The sequence below is a fragment of the Oncorhynchus mykiss genome, chromosome 12 (assembly GCF_013265735.2).
Source record: "Oncorhynchus mykiss isolate Arlee chromosome 12, USDA_OmykA_1.1, whole genome shotgun sequence".
Lineage (NCBI taxonomy): Eukaryota > Metazoa > Chordata > Actinopteri > Salmoniformes > Salmonidae > Oncorhynchus > Oncorhynchus mykiss.
In genome coordinates, this window is record NC_048576.1 from 90182281 (window position 1) to 90198250 (window position 15970).

The window sequence follows — 15970 nt, forward strand, 5'->3', positions numbered from 1 at the left end:
ATCCAATCGTATGCAATTGCAGGGTCACAGGGACCCATGAGAATCCATTGAGAATGAATATCGCAATGCTTCTTATTCATTCAGTCATTCACAGAACTCCATGATATGCTGCAGAGAGTATTGTCTTACTGTGGTGGCCCCACATGTCCCCAAAACATATAGGTGTGTGTGTGTGTGTGTGTGTGTGTGTGTGTGTGTGTGTGTGTGTGTGAGTGTGTGTGTGTGTGTGTGTGTGTGTGTGTGAGTGTGTGTGTGTGTGTGTGTGTGTGTGTGTGTGTGTGTGTGTGTGTGTGTGTGTGTGTGTGTGTGTGTGTGTGTGTGTGTGTGTGTGTGTGTGTGTGTGTGTGTGTGAGGCATGTTTAAACTAGCTCTGTGTATGACAGAAACCCCTCAGTTCTGTCTACCTCTCTCCAGTCGTCTTTCATGGAGCACCACAAACGTATAAAAAGAAACTTCCAGACGTAAAGAATTTCTCCAAGAATGACAAAACCCTCTGGAATTTGATGACATCATTTGTGTGGTGTGAAATAGGAAAATACTAGCAGATGGAGCTTACGCCTTTTAACTCGTGTTAAGCAAATTCTAGTTTCTAGTTGAAATGAAAACACAGTACACAGAGAGATTCGTATCAGTGCCGAGGGAGCAGATGGCCAACAGTCATTTTACTAACAAAGTATTAAAACATTTTCATTCACACTTTAAAAAAAAAAAGGCCAACCCTTTTTTTCGGACTCCCTCACTCTCATCTTGTTAGCCCATAAAGATCCCCCGAGACGTAATCTACAAGCCCATTCTTCTTACCTCCAAATAGAGTATAGAAGACAGTGATGATTGTGATATTTCCAATATTTTACATCCCATTTTTTATATCCAATTCTGCATTGAAGAGCAACAGCAACAACATCTTCCACATTGTTAAAGACCTCTCCCATCCCATCCAAATCCCATTCGACTGTCTGTCCATTCCATTCGTAGATATCCAAAGGGTGGCTTCCCATTCCCCTAGCCTAGCTGTTCCCTAAGCACCTACAGTGAGCATTGAATAAAACAAACTGCCGGCCAACTGAAATATACCTTGTCTTTTCAATGGAAAGAGCGGTGATGAAAACTGTAGATGGGAACAGAGACACACAAAGCCACTAACAAAGGCAGTGATTCAATCTCTCATCTTATCTCCTCTGCTCGTTCTCTCTAGCCTTCAATATCATACAGAGGCCTGTTCATATTTTCATTTGTAGTGAGATGTGTTTTTTTTCCTCGTGGATAACAAACAGACATCTGTCTTTGGGAGATGGACTTCCTCGTTCATCTGTGAAACCAGGCTGCAGTTATAGTCACTACTATCATAATGTTAACAAAGAGCTTTTACAGTAGCCTACGTGTCCCTGAACTGACAGTGTGTAAGTGATGTGGCTGTGTTATCTAAAGCTAACAGAGGCCTATGTGTTGATACATTAAGAGGATTCTTTACATGGGTGGTTAATAGTGTTGAATTCAAATGCAGGCTGAACCCTGGCCCTCACAGGGATATATGAGTCTTATCATAGGCAACTAAAACTGAGATGAGAGTGTAAATGAAATTAGCACCCTGGTTATGTGGCTGTTGAACTGACACATGTTGAACATTTAATTGTTTAAATGTATGTGTATTCTAATTTTTTATTGCCATGTGGACTAAGTTTTCATTTAGTTTTTTCAAAACGTTTTTCCCCCAATACTTTTAAGTTCACCATAGGAATCTGACTTATTTTGCAACCTGGCAAGCTCAGAACAGTGCTGTCTCTGTGTTACCTTTACGACTGACTGCAATGTTACAGGCAACTAGGACCAGAGGTGTCCCCTGTATATGGCCTCATTATTGTTATTTTACTGTGTATCTTTTTATTTGATTTAGTCAATATTTTCTTAAGTCTATTTCTTGAACTGCATTGTTGGTTAATGGCTTGTGAGTAAGCATGTCACGTTAAGGTGACAAATACATTTGGATTTGATTTAAACTCTCACAAGTTATTTATTAGAATGACCTTCAACAATAAAACATGTGTCTTAGTAGGCCTATGTAACCGTAATGTATTCAATTCACAATGACTTTTCATTTGTACTTCACATTTTCAGATTGAATTCCATTGCCCTGGCACAAAGTGGGAATATATCATGCGCTGATTTGCGGTGGTACCGTGCCACTGGCGAATCCTAATTGGTCGACGGCGTCTGATGGGCAAGAGAGCGCAGCAGTTAGAGAAATACAAGCCAGAGCACCACTGACGACACTGGACACCGCGCTGAACCGACTGTGTAGAGTTGGTTATGTTCTCATACCTGTCATTAATACGGGTTTGTCTCAATAGCTTTTAGAATGGGACCCAGAATAGTCAATTCCCTGCGCGTTCAAAAAGTTTATATTTTATTTGGATTTTTAAATAATGTACAAGCTATCGTGAAGCCAATTTTAATTGTTATTCCAGCGTCCGACCACAACTTTTAACAAATATCTGACCAATTGATAACATTACAAATATGTTGCCATTCGAATGAAATCAACGAAATATTTGTTTTACCTGGACATTTTTATTTCCTACCTCTTTACAATATTTTCGCCTGATAGTCTTATCCCATGTGAATGAATTTCGATTGTCGGGGTCTATTTTGTCCAAACAAAACTTAGCCTACGGATAAAAACCCTGTCAAAATGTCCGCAAGGACGGGAAACGAATGACTTTCATCTCCAACAATGAAGTGGCTGTGCAGAATAGAGAGTTAATGTGATGCTTTAATCCAAGTGGATAAATATTATTACATATTTGTAATACCTAGAAACTTGTATTTCATATCAAAACGTGTTCTATGCAACGGTTTAAATTAAAATTCCCCCTTGTCAACATGACATAAATATTCTCTTTGTCATTGGATGTTTTAAAACTCATATTTACCATTATTTATCTAGGATTTAAACGCAATTCTTTCAAAAGCGTCAGCATGTTTTTTGATGAAATCTTAAACAATAAATACAACACATCTGTTTATGAGTGTTTTAAACTTAGAAGAGCACTGAGGACATTAAGATTGTTTTATATGATTCGGTATCATCTACGTGACCACTAGGAATCAAATTGCTAAGGTAATGAAATATCACAAATAATATGTTCATAGGATTATGTAAAATATTTTTTGAAATCACAATATTGCTTAAATATGTAATTTTTTTTGGCCAGGATAAATGCATATTTACTAGGCTACCTAACATAAGGATATTGAAATAAAGCATATTATTTGTGAATAATGCAATGCAACTTAATAGTGAAATAGTCTAGAAAGTATGGAACAAAAGTAAAGAATGTCTCCCAAGTTTTCCCAAAATATTTTACATACCAAAACATATCAGTACGTTTATGGAGGACTATTCTAGAACGATGCTTTATACATAACTTCAATTCCTTGATGTGTAAATACACTACTGGACGTAAGATTGGAAATCGTTTTTTTCTGACACTTTCATGTTTTGTGATAAAGTTTAGTCAACATTGGAGGTGTTTTCCATGCATTAAACAACGGTTCACTCATTATTTGCGATTGCGAAATAGGTAGGCTAATCCGCACTAAACGAGAGAGTGCATGCTGGGGTGAGAAGGAAAACATGAAAACATTATTACACAAACATATATTTTATTATTATATTTTTTTTTACAAATGACTTGTCATTCAAAACCCCAACCAATCGGAAACGAAAATGGTGATAATGCTCAACCAATCAGAAGCAGAAGGTGGAGTGAGGGCTCCAAACTCCAAGTAAAGTTCCTCTATCGCCCAAACTCTGCACTCACTGTGAAGACTGCTGCGTCCAGAACTGTACCACCCTGACAGCACAGGACAGGACAGGACGGAGAAAAACAAACAAACACAGAAAGGGAAAACAACGGAGTTTTTGTTGATGTTGTGAAGGAGTCTACCTACCATGGTTCAGCGTGCGTAAAATGCGCAATTGTTCTAGCTCATTATTTTCACTTGAAAAGTCGGAGACACAAAAAAATTAATAAACAACACTAAAGAATTTACACCGGATATAATCCTTTTGAGGCTGATCAAATGTTAAAAATGACCGCAGAGCATGACAAGTCCATCAGCGACCCACCGTGTAGCCCGGCGGGGACTACGAGCTCCATGTCGCAGGATGATTCCGACTCGGATGCGCCCTCGTCGCCAACGGGATCAGATGGATCACTCCTCGCTGGTATAGGAAAGAAACTGGACGGCGAGGATGATGACCGATTCCCAGCCTGCATACGTGACGCGGTGTCGCAGGTTCTCAAGGGATATGACTGGTCCCTAGTCCCCATGCCAGTTCGGGGAAATGGCTCGCTGAAAAATAAACCCCATGTCAAAAGACCGATGAACGCGTTCATGGTGTGGGCGCAAGCGGCGCGCAGAAAGCTCGCGGACCAATACCCTCATCTGCACAATGCGGAACTGAGCAAGACTTTGGGGAAGCTGTGGCGGTAAGTAGGACCAAGTGGAAATATTTATAACTAAAAAATATAATTTACATAGGCCTATCAAACAAAAACAAGTATACTTGATACAGTAAAATGTCTGAATCTGATTTTAAAGATATGTGTCACTAAATAGAAACGAATTAGGTCATCACTCCAGTCACTATTCTGTGAAGTCTATTCAGTTTATCAATAGAAAACATGCACATTTTTGCACAATTTAGAAAGAAAAACAGGGAGGAAAGTACGTTTTTTACACTTTGGATAATTGTGGGCCTAATGACCAGAATTATCTTCCCTGTTTAAATGGGCCTACTTAAAAAATATATGGGTTTTATAATTAGGCCATTACAATGCACAAAATGAATAGTTCATTTACATGTTATGTTCTCACTATTACCATAGCTTACTCTCAGAGAATGAGAAGCGGCCATTTGTGGAGGAAGCGGAGAGACTTCGGGTGCAGCACAAAAAAGACCATCCCGACTACAAGTACCAGCCTCGACGTCGGAAGAGTGTGAAACCTGGGCAGAGTGACTCCGACTCTGGTGCAGAGCTGGGGAATCACATGTACAAGGCTGAACCAGGATTGTTGGCAGGCATAGCCGATGGACACCACCACCCTGAACATGCAGGTGAGTTGATGAGAAAGAATGTGTCAAAATAGCACAATTAACATCTTATGTAGTCAACAATTTGGATTTATGACGTGTAAATGGCTAAGGACAGTCAATACTTTACAATGTCTGTTGTTTTTTAGGAGCTAATTGTGCGGTAACTGTTAATAATATTTAGATTTTACAGAATGTCCCCAAAGCTTCATGACATTCTAAATTCTAAATTCACTGACTATATTTCGATCACTTGGACCATTCCCAAGTGTGGTGTTCACACATCTGACTTGTTTCTGTTTCACCATCCTCCAGGCCAACCCCACGGTCCACCCACACCCCCCACCACCCCCAAAACAGACCTGCACCACGGGGGCAAACTGGACATGAAGCACGAGGGACGGCGCCTGCTGGACAGCGGCCGACAGAACATCGACTTCAGCAACGTGGACATCTCCGAGCTCAGCACCGACGTCATCAGCAACATGGAGGCCTTCGACGTGCATGAGTTTGACCAGTATCTACCGCTCAACGGCCATGCCTCCACCGCTGGCGTAGGCGTGGATCACCACGGCCACCATGGACCAAACCCTGCATCTGGTGCTATCTCGTATACATCATACAGCCACGCCACAGCGAACGGTGCCGTTTGGAGCCGCAAGAGTGCCACCATGTCTGCCTCTTCCTCAACTTCTAACGAGGCGGTCCCACAGCACCGGGCCCACATCAAGACGGAGCAGCTGAGCCCCAGCCACTACAGCGGCGACAGTCACTCCCACAGCTCCCCCTCCCACTCAGATTACTCCCACTCCTACACAGCCCAGACCTGCGTGACGTCATCCGCAGCTGCAGCCTCCTTCTCCAGTTCTCAGTGTGACTATACAGACCTCCAGAGTTCCAACTATTACAACCCCTACTCAGGCTACCCTTCCAGCCTGTACCAGTACCCTTACTTTCACTCCTCCAGAAGGGCGTACCACGGGAGCCCCATCCTCAACAGTTTGTCCATTCCCCCCACCCACAGTCCCCCCACCTCCAACTGGGACCAGCCGGTGTACACCACCCTATCCAGACCGTAGGTGACTGTTCATTACTCACCAGGGACGTGTTCGTCAATATGTTTTGCAACGGACAACGAAGATGACCATTTCTTATTCGACAAGTCCAAGTAGTCCCTCCCCTTTTTGTTTGTTTGGTGCCCAATGAACACAACCCTGGTCTCATGGAAATGTGAGAACTGGAGGACGAGGATTGGAGGGTGCTAGGCTATCCCCGTGCCAATTTGAACATATCGAAGAAAAAATATTGAAGTGCCTGCTGATTTTATACAAACCTTTTTGTGTTTTACCTTACCCATGGAGAGACAGAAAGACTGACTTTGACAAAGAAATCAAATCAAAGGCGAGCCAAAATTCCTCTGTGAGGAGTCGGACCCCACCCCCCACACACACACACATCTAGTACAGCCACACCTTCTTCGAGTTCAGGGTTGTGTTCATTAGGGCACACATTGGAAATGTGATATATTGCAACGGAAAATGAGCTTTTCTTATTTCTTCTGTTTGGTGCCTAATGAACACGACCCAGGTCTGCACATGTTGTTGTGTTGTGTGCACCGTTGAGACAGCAGCGTGTAGGCCTGCCACGGACTTGTGTAGGAGAGAGAGAGAATAACGCTTAGGCCCAAGTCCTTGGTGAAGCAGATGGAGAAACAGATACTTTTGGAATGAAGCTCTGGGATTAAGGATTTTTTCACAGGCTGAATCCCATATGGAACCCTATTCCCTAAATAGTGCACTACTTTTAACCAGGGCCCATAGGGCTCTGGTCAAGTAGTGCACTACAGTATGAGGCTGAGCTGTATAACTTAAAAATGCACACAGATATTTACATCAGTGGACCAGTCTTAATTCAGTTGTTAATTTGAATTCTTAAATGTTCATTTTGTTGTTATTTTGATATTAGAAATATCTTAAATATGTATTTATGTTCATCACATTATTTCCCCTGTTATTTCCCGTGTCGTTGTTAAACACCAGTAACAAAGCAGGGGTATATCACAATGTTTGTTACTTGGAAGTGGGTGGGTGGTGGATCTAAGTGCAGTAGAAATTCCATAACCCATTACTACATTTTATATCATCATTCCCTAGACGACCAATAATGAACATTGTCTCCATTCCAAGTTGCAGGAAAGCAAAGTGGGACCAATAGAATAGATCTATTTGAATATCACATGATGCAACAGATACCAATCGACCAATAGAATGCCACCTGATCCAACAGGTGCCTGGAAGCTATGCTTGACCAATTGCGATTAGTCATGATGTGGGGTTTAAGGAAGTGGGGTAAGATAACACCAGACACACTGAGTAATGCGTCAGCTGGACTCATGCAGACAGGACGACACACAGATGTGTGTGTGTTCGTGTGTGTGTTGTCCTAGGGGACCAAGCACAAACAAGTAAGGACAGAACAGTTGTTTGGATTGACTAAGCAGCATACTGTACTGTTATCTGAGCTCATCAGGGCCACTGAAAGCTTACAAAGAAAGACAGAGAGTCTTCTTAATCACTATGGCAGAATGCATGTGAGAACGTTCATGTATGTGTTTTGGGTCAATTCCTCAGAAGTCACAAGGTGCCAATTCACTGTAACCCAGTTTACAATGCGCAGAACGTATTTGTGTCTTCTAATGCTTTATCATCCTTTCCCAATTGGATTATTAACAAACTTCATGCAGCATACAGTGCAATCAGTAATCCACACTACAGAATCAAATAATCTCTACGTAATCTTAATCTGGTGCCGTTTGTAACAGCCTCAATGTCTGTTCAGTTTGTCTTTGTACAGAGCACCATACTCTACTTTATGTCCACAGAATGCAGTGTTTTTCTTTATATTATCGCAGTGTATGTTTTTAATGACTAAGCTGTGAACTATGTCATCATCTATATTAACTAGGTCATCCACACGCCACAGCTAACCCATTTGCTGGCCGTTTCTCTGTAAAGAAATAAAAATGAACTTTTCTCATTGACTGACTGTGCCTTTTTTTTTATGTAAATGTGTTATAATGTGATAGGTTGAAGTTAGCCTGGTCCCAGATCTGTCTGTACTGTCTTGCCAATTCCTATTGTCATTGTTTGGCATGACAGCACAAACAGGTCTTGAACCAGTTTAGGTTGAAGTAGCTCTAGGCTTGAAATGTAGGATGATATATTTTCTCAACCTCCAGTAATGATGGATTCAGCTAAATAGGATCACGACAACAGAATAGGGTCACGACAACAGAATAGGGTCAGGACAACAGAATAGGGTCAGGACAACAGAATAGAGTCAGGACAACAGAATAGGGTCAGGACAACAGAATAGGGTCACGACAACAGAATAGGGTTGTGTTAAACGTCCTCGGTTAGCTGTGAATAAGTCAGCTTTGTGGAACTTTCTAAGCAGCACATATTGAGCAGCTTGAGGTACTGTCTGTTTTGCTCCACCCTCCTCCTGCTCTCACATCTGTACAGTAGACAGCAGCTGTCGAACACAGAACCATATACTACAGATTAAAGGAGAACTACACCCCAAAAACAATATTTTTATATTTGATTCATTATTTCACTGTTAATAGAATCTCAAAATGCATCTTCATAACACATCTTGTTCTGTGCTGAATTCCTGAAGAACATGACTGCTGCGCTGCCATGCTCATTTTGGGGATTGTATTAACAGCAGAGTAATTAACAAAATATACAAATATCCCTCACCCATCTATAACATGAATATATTAGTAATGACAGGTCTTCATTTGGAATTTTTGTAAAGTGTTTATTGAAAACTGGAAAACTGAAACTTAAAACGGTCTGCAGGATGCCACAGAGTCGCTGTAGTTAGTTTTCCTCACTACAGGCTTCCATTTGAATCAGTTAGTTTTCACTTGAAAACCTATGCTAAAATAAAATACTATTTAAGGTTCCATCAGTCTTTATTTCTGTCACCATTCTGTAGGCCACATCTAACACACACACACACACACACACACACACACACACACACACACACACACACACACACACACACACACACACACACACACACACACACACACACACACACACACACACACACACACACACACACACACACACACACACAGCTCTGGGAAACCCCTCCCATCTCTGATGTGGGTAGTTGCACTGTAAAAAAGAAGAAGAAAGAACCTCAATAGTTCAAACGGAGTTAAACTTACAGGCAAAGAAGACCGAGAATGTCTGTCTGTCTGCCTGTCTGTCTGTCTGTCTGCCTGTCTGTCTGTCTGCCTGCCTGTCTGTCTGTCTGCCTGCCTGCCTGCCTGCCTGCCTGCCTGTCTGTCTGCCTGTCTGCCTGCCTGCCTGCCTGCCTGCCTGTCTGCCTGTCTGTCTGCCTGCCTGCCTGCCTGTCTGTCTGTCTGTCTGTCTGTCTGCCTGTCTGCCTGCCTGCCTGCCTGTCTGCCTGCCTGCCTGCCTGCCTGTCTGCCTGTCTGTCTGCCTGCCTGCCTGCCTGCCTGCCTGCCTGCCTGTCTGTCTGTCTGCCTGCCTGTCTGCTCCTTTAGTCCACTGGGTAGAATCTAGAATGTTCAAGTTGGCACTAGCACGCATGCCACCAAGCAGCCGTCCCCAATGGGTCCGAGGGAGAAAGCCAAGTGCCAGCACTGAACTGCTGAATTTTAATGAGTCATTATGCGCTGGAGGGCCTCATTGTCTCCATTTATCCGGACGGCGAGAAAATAAATAATTGGACAGAAAATGGCAGGGCAGAGGAACTGACCAGTCATTAAGAGGGCTGTGAATGGACGATTAGATGCACATGGGGGTGGATTTTTCCCCTTGCCTGTTTCATATCGCAACAAATGCCCCGAAAACAACAAAACAACATCCACCGGTGGTAGCCCCTAACAACCACCACCACCACCACAACATAGAATCAGGAAATCATATCAGCACATAATGTTAATACCAAAAAGGAGAGAAGATAATACCACAGCAGATGGGGTGTGGGTGGTTCAGGAACGGCTTGTTGTTTTCCTCCTTCAAAGTCTGTCTTTTTTCACCATTGTTTGCCAAATAGTTTCAGGAGGAACTCTTGAGAAAGAACAGAAGGGGCGGGGGGGGGGGGGGCTTGGGTCCTGTTTCGTTGGAGAACGTCGTTTCACCATGTTTCTGCCGGGGCCCTCTTGAAAGCTCTACTGTAAATGAGTAAACAACGAGGCTGAAGTGGAGGGCTGTTCCCACTGACTGGAAAAGCAGAGCAAGTCAAACCTGAGCAACACTCCCATCTCCAACCTTAATGGGTTTCAAAGTATTTATTGCAGTTTTCAATGACATGAGAGTAGACAATGAACCAGTACAGCCATGGGATTCATGTGCCATTTGTATTCATGTGAATGGGAAAAATGTGGAACATGCGCACGCACTGACACACAGAATGATAAGACACACATGCATGCACGCAGGCGTACGCCATCAGAGTATTTGGTCAGTGAACACCAGATCTAGACAGGGTTAGTTCTGTCGGGGGATTTGTGTGTAGAACAGGGGCCACGGTCTGATGTACATTCCACCTGTCACAGCCATTGTTGACTGTTGGAAAGACGTGGTCTGGGACACATCCCATTACGGAACACTGGATGAACCCAGGCACATCACAAAGCCACAACCACCTCACCAGATCCCATTGTTAGCAAAGTGGGTTCAAACCGTATTTGTTTTCTTAAAAATACTTCAGCTTCACTCGTGCAATGGAATCAATGGAATAAATCAAATCAAAGTTTGTTGGTTACATGCACAGGATACAGGTCTGTGCTTACGTGCTAACCCTCTTCAACAATGGAGTGCAGTATCAATATCAATATCAATCCATATTCAAATGCAAAATCAGAAGTCCAAAATAACAGGAATAGTTCATAAAATGCACTCCAGCAGGCTCCATCACATTCTCAAAGAAAATCAATGGCATCAGAAGCCAGGTTTGGGTTGCTTTGATATCAGAGTTATAAAATGCACTCCAGCAGGCTCCATCACATTCTCAAAGAAAATCAATGGCATCAGAAGCCAGGTTTGGGTTGCTTTGATATCAGAGTTATAGTCTCACTGCTGTTAATGAGTCCCTGTTACTCTGCTTGTTTCGGGGAAACAGGGAGCTGCTGGGAACTCTGGGAACCCAGGGAACTCAGGGCCTGATTTGCAATGGAAATGAAGTGGACATAAAGTATTGTTACTGCCTGCCTGCCATTGAACTAACCAGCCCTGCCTGCCTGACCAAAACCCACTTGATGAACAAAATGTTCCTGATAGAAGAGGGACTTGGTTGGGAGAAGAGCCTTTCCTTCCTTCCTGCTTCAAAGCAAACCTTATAGAAACGGCGCTTTCGCGGATTCTACGCTGAATTGTAGTCACCTTCACTATACGGAAAACGTTTGTGTGCTTTGTGTCATTACTGTCCAGATATCCTGGCTATCTGAATAAAGTCATTGTTTCTGATTGCTGGAGCTGATTGTTTTAGATAAATACAAAATGTCAGTCTTTTGATGTGTAGGCCTCCTTTTCTCTCAGGATATAAACATAAATCAATATAGATATAGAAGGTAAATAAATACACTGATGAAATATGAATATGCATATAAACTTATAAAAGTAGCAATGATTATAGCAAGGGAAAAGCTGTGCAATATGATAAGACAAAAGCTAAAGCTAATATGCTAACATGTGGTAGCATAGCATATATATATAGATTTATTTATTTAACCTTTATTTAACTAGGTAAATCAGTTAAGAACAAAATCTTATTTACAATGACGGCCTACCCCGGCCAAACCCAGACAACGCTGGTCCAATTACGCACTGCCCGGACCAATTACGCACTGCCCGGACTCCCAATCCCGGGCGGTTGTGATACAGGCTGGAATCAAACCAGGGTCTGTAGTGAAGCCTCTAGCACTGAGATGCAGGGTCTTAGACCGCTGCGCCACTCGGGAGCAGACATGTGACAAGCAACAAAAAATGCTTCTATAATAAAGCTGGTAAGTCTTCATTTACCAAATGACATAACAAAAATGCAAGTGCAAAAATGTATTGTGGTTGAAGTAACATGCTTTTGAATGGCTACATCCAATTAGCAAACATCACTAACTTTAGAATGCAAACAGAACTTCACAGAATGCAAACCAAAACTTTATTAAAGGTTAAACATTTATTTATTTTTAAATTGAGGCTAGCAAAAAAAAAGTTAACCATGTTGTTAAAATACTTCAACAACCTTAGTTCAACACCTAGTGAACTAATCAAGAGATTTTTGCCTTTTGGGAAGGCTAAACGAGGCATATTTCAGCCATAATCCGAGGCCTAGAGGAAGTTGTGTATTGCTGGTTGCTTAATTAATCATTCAACTTTGACAATTTTTTTTGATTTTTAAGGGGTGTCCGTTAATCATTTCGTTTAATTTGTATGGCCTAAATAAATGAATGTATGAACTAGTATATGAAGAAATCAATCTAGATAGATACTGTAGATGAAATGACCATATCAGTGGATTTCGATATAAATGTAACTATATAAATCAATATGTCATCTTGATTGAAAAGCTTGGATATGGCCACGTGACCTTGGGTACCAGTCTAATGTCTCCTCTGAACCTACACCACCTGTTGTTTGCTATTGAATCCCCAGCCTCCAAAACAAACACTCTAAACTGAATTTCATTCGTTCCGCCCCAGAGTTAATGACTTCCTGAATACATCAGTTTTATTTTGTGTCCTTTTCTTGTTCTTCTCGCTAAATCAAATACTGCGTTTTACTTGCATTTTACCAGCAGTGTCTCCTGAGTGACTGGCACACTGTGGGCCAAGGAAAACAGGCTGCCAGACAGAACCAACATTGACTTAACATTGACTGTCCCCCGGACAGAGGGGAAGGAGAGAGAGAGTGGGTCTTGGTGCCAGTGCATTCACCCTGCTGCCCCTGAACACGCCACTAAATTGGGTCTGGCTCCTCCAAGGACGACTATGTTTGGCCAGATGTTCATCACCAACCAGGGCCCTGGATGGACTTCACACTATAGATGTAGACCCACATCATCCAATAGGAAAAGGAAACCGACCCTGTATTAGGCCTACAGCAGTTACACATTTGACGGCACCTAATTCACACATGTTCGATGAAACACTGGGTGTTAATATCCAGATAGGAAATATGCTATGTGTTTACTGAATATGACAGATAAAGTATAATGCCTTTCACAACTAAATCATTCTTAAAGAAATCAGCAGAACAGGACATCTGTTTCTGTGTTCACTGTCGAGAGGTTGTCATTTCCTGTCACTGAACAGTTGTACACGGTTTTTCACCTTCTCCTTTCTTTGGTCTGTTGTTTTCTACTTTCTCTTGGCACAGTTTCATGGTGAACTGGGTGATTACTTCATTTAGTTTCAACAGCCGCAAAACATTTTGATTGGGAACTGGGTGATTTTTATTTAGTTTTATTTATTTCACCTTTATTTAACCAGGTAGGCTAGTTGAGAACACCTTTATTTAACCAGGTAGGCTAGTTGAGAACAAGTTGTCATTTACAACTGTGACCTGGCCAAGATAAAGCAAAGCAGTGCGACAAAAACAACCAAACAGAGTTACACATAAACAAACTTACAGTCAATAACACAAAAGAAAATAAAAATAGTAGGGAGGTAAGGCCCTAAATAGGACATGGAGGTGAATATAATTACAATGTAGCATTAACACTGGAGTGATAGATGTGCAGATGATGATGTGCAAGTAGAGATACTGGGGTGCAAAAGAGCAAGAAGGTAAGTAATAATATGGGGATGAGGTAGTCGGTTGTGCTATTTACAGATTGGCTGTGTACAGGTACAGTGATCAGTAAGCTGCTCTGACAGCTGATGCTTAAAGTTAGAGAGGGAGATATAAGACTCCAGCTTCAGAGATTTTTGCAATTCGTTCCAGTCATTGGCAGCAGAGAACTTGAAGGAAAGGCGGCCAAAGTAAGTGTTGACTTTGGGGATGACCAGTGGAATATACCTGCTGGAGTGCGTGCTACAGGTGGGTGTTGCTATGATGATCAGTGAGCATAGACTTATAGATGACCTGGAGCCAGGTTTGGCGACAAATATGTAGCGAGGGCCAGCCAACGAGAGCATACAGGTCGCAATGGTGGGTAGTATATGGGGATTTGGTGACAAAACGGATGGCACTGTGATAGACTGCATCCAGTTTGTTGAGTAGAGTGTTGGAGGCTATTTTGTAAATTACATCACCGAAGTCAAGGATCGGTAGGATTTTGTTGTCAGTTTTACGAGGGTATGATTGGCGACATGAGGCTTTGTTGCGAAATACGAAGCCGATTCTAGATGTAATTTTGGATTGGAGATGCTTAATGTGAGACTGGAAGGAGAGTTTATAGTTACTTAAATGATTACTTAATTTAGTTTCAACAGCCGCAACACATTTTGATTGTAAACTGGGTGAATACTTAGTTTAGTTTCAACAACAGCAACACTTGTTGATTTGTCACTATGGTGATGCCCCCTCTATCGGAATCCACCAGGCACTACCAAAGCAGTGCCATAACATCGGCTGCTCAAACAGTGAGCTATAGATGGACAATTCTGTCCTACTCTTAGAAATGACAGTTTTCCAGAGGTATGTATTTTAAAGTTGTATATGTTTATTGTGTCGGTGATTTCCTTGTGGGTAATGTATTTTTGCGAATTGTTTCAAATAATTCAGGCTGTCATTGGTACTTCGTAATGTCGATTTTGTGAAATGAACCATTCTATCTTGTTTCTCAGTCGTTGCTAAGTACTATTGTTAAACTAATGTACACTTACAGTAGATAGGCACATTTTCAGTATTACCTATCCCTCAAATGTATTCTCACTCTCCTCCTCACCCACCTCCTTTATCTTCTCCTCGACCTCCTTCCGTTCTCATCAGCCCATATCACGGTTGAGTAGAAGGGGAAATTCTATAAGAAAGCCTGTAATTGTTCTTTATCTCACATAGATCTTACTAGGTCTCTGAGATTTGATGAAATTAATGTTAATGTCGTTAAATCACTCTAACTGCGTTCATTATCCTGTTGAAGAAGACTACTAGTCAGAGAGAAAGACTAAGATCAGCTGAATGGGGTAATGCACTGGTATTGTTGATATCCTTGTCATGGGAATGGAGAAAGGACCTCCTTTGTGAGTGTTACTGAGGCAACCATTACTTCTTAAAGAGGTTAGGTGAATGAATGATGGGGATCGTATCTGCTAGGTCTGCTCTGATACAATTATAGATGGAGAACAGAGTGGTTACCTTACAGATGTGGTAAATAAAACAGCAAAAATGTCTAATAAACACGTTGGGACCTTTTTCTAAACCCCCCTACTACCAGACACCCACAGAAGTCGTCTCCTCAGAGCGCCGCCGGTGTGTGGGTTCCTCTGCAACCCCAGAATTTGGCATGTGGGAAGAACGTTTGTCAACTGTCTGAGGTAGAGACAAAACATTTGGGATAAGTACAAGACTGAGAGATAGAGAGAGAGTGAGAGAGAGAGAGAGAGAGAGAGCTATAGCAAATACGATTTGAAGAGTGAGGGGCAGAACAAAAGATGGAGAGATAGAGATTGAGAGAGAGAGAGAGATTGAGGGAGAGAGATGAAGAGTGAGGGGCAGAACAAAATATGAAGAGAGAGAGAGAGAAAGAGAGAGAGAGAGAGAGAGAGAGAGAGCGAGATGAAGAGTGAGGGACAGAGAAAATAAAGTGCGAGAGTTTTTCTGAATTGGAGAGAACGGCCAAACTACGTACAGTGGGTCAGAAAGAACGAAACCTCTCCTTTTT

The 15970-nt window shown here is 42.1% G+C and overlaps 1 protein-coding gene across 1 annotated transcript; it reads left to right on the plus strand.

Moving 5' to 3' along the window:
* Positions 1-3794: 3794 nt before the first annotated feature.
* On the plus strand, positions 3795-8138 carry LOC110486967 (transcription factor Sox-8). The gene is made up of 3 exons (XM_036939138.1): positions 3795-4493; positions 4893-5122; positions 5414-8138. Exons 1-3 carry the CDS (start codon positions 4084-4086, stop codon positions 6175-6177), a joined length of 1404 nt encoding a protein of 467 aa, XP_036795033.1. The 5' UTR covers positions 3795-4083; the 3' UTR covers positions 6178-8138.
* The last annotated feature ends 7832 nt before the right edge of the window (positions 8139-15970 follow it).